Source organism: Salmo salar, chromosome 03 (genome assembly GCF_965601325.2).
Source record: "Salmo salar chromosome 03, fSalSal1, whole genome shotgun sequence".
In the NCBI taxonomy this organism is placed as follows: domain Eukaryota; kingdom Metazoa; phylum Chordata; class Actinopteri; order Salmoniformes; family Salmonidae; genus Salmo; species Salmo salar.
Genome location: NC_138293.1, coordinates 64752501 through 64761398, shown reverse-complemented (window position 1 = coordinate 64761398; position 8898 = coordinate 64752501). Strand labels below are relative to the sequence as shown.

The 8898-nt window shown below is 39.5% G+C and overlaps 1 protein-coding gene across 3 annotated transcripts; it reads right to left on the bottom strand.

The window, feature by feature from the left end:
* Positions 1-244: 244 nt before the first annotated feature.
* Positions 245-4837, bottom strand: LOC106601116 (AN1-type zinc finger protein 2B). 3 transcript variants are annotated; one of them, XM_014193055.3, is made up of 10 exons: positions 4686-4837; positions 3626-3699; positions 3241-3335; positions 2935-3066; positions 2679-2830; positions 2471-2584; positions 2060-2153; positions 1437-1519; positions 860-999; positions 245-588 (listed from the first exon to the last, which is right to left on the bottom strand). In XM_014193055.3, the coding sequence occupies exons 2-9, from the start codon at positions 3678-3680 to the stop codon at positions 888-890; spliced, it is 837 nt and encodes a 278-aa protein (XP_014048530.3). In that variant the 5' UTR covers positions 3681-3699; positions 4686-4837; the 3' UTR covers positions 245-588; positions 860-887. The 3 variants fall into 3 exon arrangements, with proteins under 3 accessions (XP_014048530.3, XP_014048529.3, XP_045571010.2); XM_014193054.3 differs by having other exon boundaries at positions 915-999; XM_045715054.2 differs by lacking the exons at positions 245-588; positions 860-999; positions 1437-1519; positions 2060-2153; positions 2471-2584 and having other exon boundaries at positions 2675-2830.
* Between the last annotated feature and the right edge of the window lie 4061 nt (positions 4838-8898).

Here is an 8898-nt window from a genome sequence, read left to right as displayed (position 1 = left end):
TACACCCGTTATAACATCTGCTAAACTGTGTACTAGACCAATACACTTTGATTTTAATATGTTGGATTATATAATGGCCTTCCTTTTTTTATTCTTAATTGGCAAAGCTTGGGCTGAGACTGTTCTCTCTAACCCATAGAAATTGAATCGCATTCTAGTTCTGTTCTCCAAAACTTCATTCCTCTCCAGTTGTCATCCTCCTGTATATATGCCTTGGACATAGAACGTGCTTCAGAAACGAATACATCTTTAAAATAATTTATTCAAGAAACATTGATGCTGAGGTTAAATGTCCATGATCAACATAGAAAATATGTACATAGAGAGCCATCGGTAAAAAGGACAGAAAGCTTGTCTAGAATGATGTGCTGAGTAGAGAGAAAGCAGTGATACTATTCAATATATCTCGATGAAAGTTCCAGACTGTTCATTAGTTGGGTTCAGTGATACTGGACGTTAGAGTTCTGCTGGAGGGTTCCATCGATGTAGCACAGTTGCTAGTTGATTACTGGTGGTAGCAGCTTGGGCTCAGACACTGGTTTGGGTTTATGATAGGCTGCAGGAAGACTGTTTGGAGGACTCTCTTTCCTATGGTAAAAAGTAAGATATTAGTACAGGCAAAAGTCTACTTAATTCAAGACAAAGAATCCTTAGTGAGAGGCTTGTCTCACCATTTACGGTAAATATTCAACATGGGGAGAAAAAATAAATAAATTGGATCATTTAATAGGTCCATCAGATAAAATACACATTAAGTAGTACTTCAAAGTTGTCTTATTCATTTTCTCCGTAGCTGATCTTTAAATGCACCCAGTGAGGATGATGAAGGAATATAGGTGACGCCATGGATGCAATGTACCTAGGTCAGGTCCTGTCCTGTTAGCATGCTACTGACGCCTAAGTTTTCTGGATACCTGTTGTCTCCGCTGCTGGCGTCTGTACTCCTCTTCACTAGCAGCAAGGGCCTGAGCCAGAGCCAGATCCTCCTGCTCCTGAGGGCTGAGACAGACACAAACACTTCTCTGTCACACAGAGGAATGCATCATCATCATCACAGTGTAGAGAGCATGCAAGAGGCACAACAACACACTCCCCAGAAAGAAGGGTGGATAACAGACACACACATACACACACACACAGGTCTGAGGCGCAGCAACACACATCACTGAACTGTGGGCACCACTGTACTTAATTTATGAAGTCATCATGGACAAGAAAGATGGGCTAAACAGTGGAATGTCAAACCTATTAATAATGTGTTTTCCTATAGTAACCAAATAGCCTGCGTTTCAGCTAGAGCAAACACATAGCAATAAGAACTAGTGAAGAAAAACAATAGGTAACTGGGTTGTGTTGATGGCATCTGGACATGATTACAGCCTATATTATGTGTGGGTGATGCTGGATTATGGGATTTAATGGGGATTGTTTATTACCTGAGCGTTGGCTGTTGGACTGTGCTGCGAGCCGACTCAGCAAGGGACATCTCCAGTGCTCTTTGTAAGGCCTGCTCCTCAGTCTACAATCACACCATGCAGATAAACACTTACAGGATGTTCTTTATTTTCTTCTTGGAATCTCAATGAATAAACAGGAGCAGACAACAGAATCTTAATGTATAAATAGGAGCAGACTATAGAATCTCAATGAATAAACAGGAGCAGACAACAGAATCTTAATGAATAAATAGGAGCAGACTATAGAATCTCAATGAATAAACAGGAGCAGACAACAGAATCTTAATGAATAAATAGGAGCAGACTATAGAATCTCAATGAATAAAACAGGAGCAGACAACAGAATCTTAATGAATAAATAGGAGCAGACTATAGAATCTCAATGAATAAAACAGGAGCAGACTATAGAATCTCAATGAATAAACAGGAGCAGACTATAGAATCTCAATGAATAAAACAGGAGCAGACTATAGAATCTCAATGAATAAACAGGAGCAGACTATAGAATCTCAATTAATAAAACAGGAGCAGACTTAAATTATTCAGAGAAGAGAGTAGTTTACAGTAGTTTCAATCGAGTGGTGTAAGAGTGTTAGGCATACCAGGCCAGCCTGAAAGGATGCTGAAGCAGGTACTACATTCTGTGCTGGAGGGGGCCGCATGGCCGGAGCTGGATTATAAATGGCCTGAGCACTGCTGTGATAGAATCGAAAACAATAATGCTCAGTGCGGTTATAGGGTCAACAACTCAACACTTTCTAGAAAGCACAGCGGTAACAGGTAAGAGCCGTTCTGTGAAGAAAAAAAAATGTCACATCCTTTCCATGTGTAGTATATTTCACTGACAATAAAAACAACATGTCAATTCATCCATCCCATGTGTTTTAGTGAGAATATGCCTCTCATGAATTTAGAGAACAAACTGTGCTTGCCAATATCACTTGTTTATTTATGTAAGCTTCATGTGGTTCTTCAGTGTGGTGTTTCGAACATCAATACATGAGGATCCTCACCGACTACTCTGGGTCCTAGCATTCCCATTAGAAATGGGCCTAGAACTTCCTCTACTGCCTGAAGTGGAGGCACTGCTAGAGGATGCTCCTTGGGACCGCATGAAAGCAGCGAATCTGAAAGAAATCCAATGTAATCATCATTATACCGCAAAAGCTCACAATGTGCACAACAATCAATAAATGTCATCAGGTGGAGGGAAATATTTACCCAGATTTGGAGACAGGTTTGTCTTCAGGCTTACAGTCATGGTCTAGTGGATGTCGGTGTTTAAGACAATAATTCATGTGGCACTGGTCACATGTCACTCGGATCATTTCTTTCTGCTTGCAGCCTCCTTTCGAGCATTTGTTTGTAAATATCTACAATAAAAAAAGGTTGGTTAGCTTAGATTAGGCATAGCTACTTCACTTTAACCATGTTCAGTTTGTGTAAATGGTCCTGTAGAGAAGCCTATCAACCATACCTTTCTCTTGTTCTGAGCAGGGTCTGACTGGCAATCGCGATCGATGTGCTCCCCAACCTTGATGTCTGGCATTTCCCCTCTCTTGATGGGGATCGGGGTGTTGCACAGAGGACACACAGGGACCTGGATATCCTGGGGACAGAATCAAGCAGAGAGCCGAATTAAAGCTCTGTTTGGATCAATAGACAACATGCAGACAACTAATAAGGTTGAACAGCATACATTCATTTGTACATACTAACTGCACTTTACAGGAACTTTGCTTTAATTCTAACATACAATGCTGCTACTTTATTTAAAATGTACCTTCTTGTAGGATGACATGCATTTGTGATTTGCATAGGTTATGTGGTCTTTACAAAAAATCTCTTCACAGGCATCACATCTCAATGGTAGGAAATCTGTCAGATATAAGAAATATGTCAAGGTGTTTATTCCATGGCAAAGGATCATCTATATGAATGTAGATCAATTACATTCTCACTATCACTCTTCAATCATGATAATGGGTAGTGCAGCCCATGACAATTGGTTGTGGAGGACTTTGGACTTAAACCACTAACTATTGACAGATACCAAAGCCATACTAGAAAGGACAGGAAGAGAACACAAACAACAGGCTCTGTATTGGCAGGGTCCCAGAGGCATTGCGGTAGTAAATGGAGATAGCATTACATAACCAACCACTCACCCAGATGCTTGCAGGAGTTTTCAGAGCAATGCTCTCCTAGACCTGGAAACTCCATGGCACTATGGTGATACACCCTTCAATTGAAAGATACATAGATAAGCTAAGATCATCCATAAACAATGTTTGTTTACCTATGACAGGTTATCTAAATAAACTAACTTAGTCCGCGTCACTTCATTTTTTAAAGAACAGTAGATTCAGCATATCAATTTTAGGCTATTTAAAAAGTCCCTTTGTTTACGTTCTTCCCTTTCAACTAACGTTAGTTACGCTTATGTAACAGGCGTATTATGGACGTGTACAGTCAGTGGAAGAATGTCCACTGACAGATAGTTAGCTACCCATCTAGATGTAGGTAGCTAGGGCTTCCTATGATAACGAATGCTGAATCATGCCAACGCTTCTTGCTACCTACAGTTAGCTAGTTAGCTAACATTAGTCAAAATGGCAAAGTTATTTTGGGGTATCTAGCAGCAGTCTTCCTTTCTACTAGCAGCCAGCTAGCTAGCTACTTATCATGGCTAATTAGCTAGCTAGTAGCTAGGCCAGCTCCTCCCTGTACAATCGCTCGAGGCTATAAATTCAATTACCTAGCAGACCAATCTTAGTATTGTCTGTGTTTAAGCTACCTAACGTTAACTAGTGAGTTATTTATGGAATGCCATTGATGAGCTTGTTCCTGGTTTACAGGCCAACAACAACACAATGAAGCTAGCTTGCTTGCTTGCTTGCTGATAAGCTAACGTTGTTAGCTAGCATCCTAGACAACTACTGTAACGTTAACATTAAGTCGTTACTGATAGTTAACTAACGTTTAAGTTACTAATTTAACTTTACTTTAATACTAAACGGATAATATTTTGCTAAAATATATTTGGGACGATTGTTTACCATCACGAACGTTAGCTAGATAGCTAGTTAGCTAACACTAAGCGAATATGGATTGGAGACACCCTTCCTGTCCTGACGTTGGCTGACTAGCTAGCTAGATACGATAGCTAACAGCAAACCATAGTAAATTGAAAAATACATGCAACAATAGACGACTCCTCTCACTTACCCAGAGACTTGGTTCAACCAGACAGCTCTATTTGATTATTCTTCACCCTCTTGCTTTGAAATTAACGTTAAACTTTGAGGAAGCGAGTGGCTAGCAAGCTCTCTTGACAGCCAGTTACATCGCAGCGTCACTGACACTGTTGTTGACGCCCCTCCTCACGGTTGTACTAGCTAGGGAGTTCCAGAATGTACCACACGAGGCAGGGATGGAGCGTTGTTTTGATCAATCACAGTGACACAGCGTTGTTGAGAACTGTCCATGGTGCTGGTTTTTACGAAACGTCTAACTGAGACGTGTTTTGGTTGTCTCAAACCAGCACCACGGACAGCTCTCAATAATCCTTTGTCACTGTGACTAGATATGAAGGTGACTAGCTAGTCTCTCCCCAGACTAGTTCAGAAAGGCCAAGTCAGAAGGAATCACATTTCTGGAATCATGGTAGGTCTATAACTAGGGTATAATAAATCACACAAAATAAGCAGAATAATGCTAGTTTTGATTTTGGATAGTTATCACCTGCCAACTTTTTTTGTGTTTGATATTGTATTTGTTTACTTGCTGAATAACAGGTGTGTTATTCACAGAGCTAATATCTTTGTTTCACAAGTTTTTTATTTTATTTTATTTCACCTTTATTTAACCAGGTAGGTAAGTTGAGAACAAGTTCTCATTTACAACTGCGACCTGGCCAAGATAAAGCAAAGAAGTTCGACACATATAACAACACAGAGTTACATATGGAGTAATACAAACATACAGTCAATAATACAGTAGAAAAATAAGTCTATATACAATGTGAGCAAATGAGGTGAGGTAAGGGAGGTAAAGGCAATAAATAGGCCATGGTGGTGAAGTAAATACAATATAGCAATTAAAACACTGGAATGGTAGATTTGACAGTAGATGAGTGTGCAAAGTAGAAATACTGGGGTGCAAAGGACCAAAATAAATAAATAAATACAGTAGGGGAAGAAGTAGTTGTTTGGGCTATTTATAGATGGGCTATGTACAGGTGCAGTGATCTGTGAGCTGCTCTGACAGCTGGTGCTTAAAGCTAGTGAGGGAGATAAGTGTTTTCGGTTTCAGAGATTTTTGTAGTAAATGTGCCCTTTTATTAATCAGCACAATATAGGCTATAGGTGATGATATAGGTGATTCATTCATGCTGATGAAATGACCCATATGGGCTAGGCACGTTTGTGTACACTGGAAGAAGCAATTGTGAGTCTAAAGAGGAAAATGTGCAATACTGCAGTCAATGTAATGGCATATCATTACCAGATGGTGGCAGCAGAGCTCTTTCAGACGTCTATACAGTCTTCAACATCTGGTTGTTCATGACTGGCCACATTGTGTTTTTGTATTGTGGAAGTCCCATTAATATACTCTCTAATCTCATGTTTCATGCATGCATTAACAGAAGGGTAACTGCAGAGGAAAGCTGTCATTGCAAAGATAAAGTTACAATATATATGTACAGAAGTGTCAATGGGTCAGTTAGTGAGGGTGGACCTACCTAGTCAGTTTCAGATTTTGAAAGTATGAAGTTGTAGACACTTTCGACATGAGTATGAAAAACACATAGATAGCGATTGTTAATGATTATGTTACTAGAAACAAAGCCTAACTTAAAGCAGCAACTCCCTGTTGAAGAGGCACTGGAATCCACATAAACACACACCATAGCAGGACCAACCACATCACCAAGAGGTCAACTAGCTGGAAATAGTAGTTCTACAGTAGAGTCAACCCACAAAATGGACTATTCTCATTATGCAACAGTACAGTGTTATGATCAGAGGCTGGGAGAAGTGATCACAGAGGCACTTCTCTAGATTCTTCCCCTGTACTGTAGCACCTGGCTCATAAGCTGCTAATTCTGCTGCCAGATGGCATCACTTGCTGAACACCTGGTTCATCATAGGGATTCCTCTTCCTTTGCTCACACTATATCTGCTCGAATTAGAAGATGATTGTAATAATTTCATACCCCCCCATCCCTTTATTGCTGTAGCAACATTTTGGATGACACATTTGACATGGCTTCTGGACAGTTTGTCCTCATGATGCCAGTCACCTCTCAATCTCCTTGGTCATACTTTGTTCTGGACAATCTCAGGATGCCACTAATTGTCAGGTGAGAGCTATAGCAAAACTAGCCCTGCTACAGTATCCTCAAGCCTTTTCAATGTAAAAATGTAAAATAAACTCTCTGTAGTTTCTCTCTACACTCCTGAAAAACAGGAGTCAAATGTTGTTTTTTCTAGAATGAAAGACCACAATAAAACAGGTTCTAAACCAGTTACTTAAACCAGTTACTAAACCAGTTACTAAAACAGCTACTAAACCATTCTTATTAAACCATCACTGTTAAGTAACTTTCTACTAATTTGAGTTTCTCTTTCAAAAAAGTTTTATAATTGCATTGGTGAAATATGATCTTAATCAGATGGATGTTCCAAACTTCAAATGTATATAATCCGTTGATTCTAAATCCAATCCGTGCAAGTCTCCTCCATTTGATATCTAAGCCAGTTTTTAAAAGTTTCAATGAGGCAAGATACAAGGCATTTGAATATCATTAACCTTCATAACGACTCAAATAGCCCCTTGTGCTTTTCAGGGACAGAATGCCTTTTTTTCAATAGGTGTGCGTTTAGAAGAACTGAATAACGATTTGGTTGATTTATTTATCCTGCTATAAAAACGCCTGAGCATCCAGACAAATACAAGATTGGTGGTGTTGCTAAATTGGATGGTAATTGCCATCATGACAAATTAGAAGGCTGAAACCCGCCTTATTTTTTTCTATTATAAGATAGTATTATTCTTGGTTAATAATCCTTTTATGCAAGATTCAATTCCGATAGGCTGCCTACATGGTGATTGTCCCTAATAATCCATGCATCTGAGAGGCCTATTGGCTGGCCATATCTGTATTGTTTTCGGTCAAAAACACAATTAAGCATGAACTGTCTTTAATGTCAAATATTGATCACAATTCGGTTTCATTATTACAACTATATAGAACTTTCGAAGCATGTAGAACATTCTTTGACTTTTTCTCCAACCAATGATAGCAATTCAAATCGATATTTGAAATGTGTAAATACGTTGGGATCCATTGTCATGTCAATTTATTATCAAGTTATATGAGCCTGATTTAGTATAGACATGGTCTGTTTAACATTGTGAGATTATTCACATTTCTGTCTTTTGTTTAACCAGACTTCATCTCAATGAGTTAATGGGCCAGATGAGAAGGCTGCTCGCGACCTGCAAAGGCGAGCAGAGTGCACGTGGAAAAGAGGTGTCAATAAACGTGTGAATGACAATGTGGTAAAACACACACCAACTGAAAAGGAGTCGAAGATGAACAGATGGAGACGAGTGGGGAGTTAACGCAATGACAGGGTCAGTGGAGCAGAGAGCAGGCCTGAAATACAATTAAATGAGGAGAGGGTTACTGAAATGAAGGATGGGCGTATGAATGAACGATTGGCTTTATTTGAATAAGAAAATAGTAAAACAAACATGACAATTGAAAAAAACGAATTCACAGTTAATTGATTATTTTAGTTGATAGATGCAGTTAAATATTTAAGTACGCAAAGAGCTACATTGAATAGTTACAATTTGCTATGTCCGTTTGTGTGCTTTAAGTCACTTTGGAAAGGACAAATTGGCCTAACAATGTTATATAGTAGCTTTGTGGTCGAAGCCTTTTGCTAAAGACTGAGAATAGCCACGAGTTGGCGCCACAACTCTTTTCAACTTTAGGCGCCATATTGAAAACAAATAACGTTTCATGGTTTGTCCTTGGGGTCAAGGTGTAGGCCCACGCCCATGTGCAGAGCAGGTGCAGTTGCTCTGGGATCCTGGGCATGCCTCTCCAACGCTTCGCCACTTTCCATTGATCTAACCTACGAGTAGCCTATATGGTAAGTAATGACATTGCATTGCCCTCTGTTTAATGGATAATGGCCAGTGTAAAGACTGACACTGAAGAGTGAGAAATGCAATTGTCACCATGCACGTTTTGGCCTATTGCTGCAACAGTATATTGGTATTCATCCACGGCAAGGTATCACTTTAATTCATATGCCTAACATTACCTGCATGCCTAAGCCTCTAATCGAAATCAAGAACCGTCATTTTTCATCAATCATTTGGTCTTGATTGTCAGACAATATGCATATTTCATGTGAAAATG

Coding starts and splice junctions, on each gene's coding strand:
- LOC106601116 (XM_014193054.3), bottom strand. CDS start 3,680: ATGGAGTTTCCAGGTCTAGGAGAGCATTGCTCTGAAAACTCCTGCAAG. Junction 2,831..2,934: donor CTGCTCAGAACAAGAGAAAG/GTATGGTTGATA, acceptor TTTTTATTGTAG/ATATTTACAAACAAATGCTC. Junction 1,000..1,436: donor GTCCAACAGCCAACGCTCAG/GTAATAAACAAT, acceptor TGTCTGTCTCAG/CCCTCAGGAGCAGGAGGATC.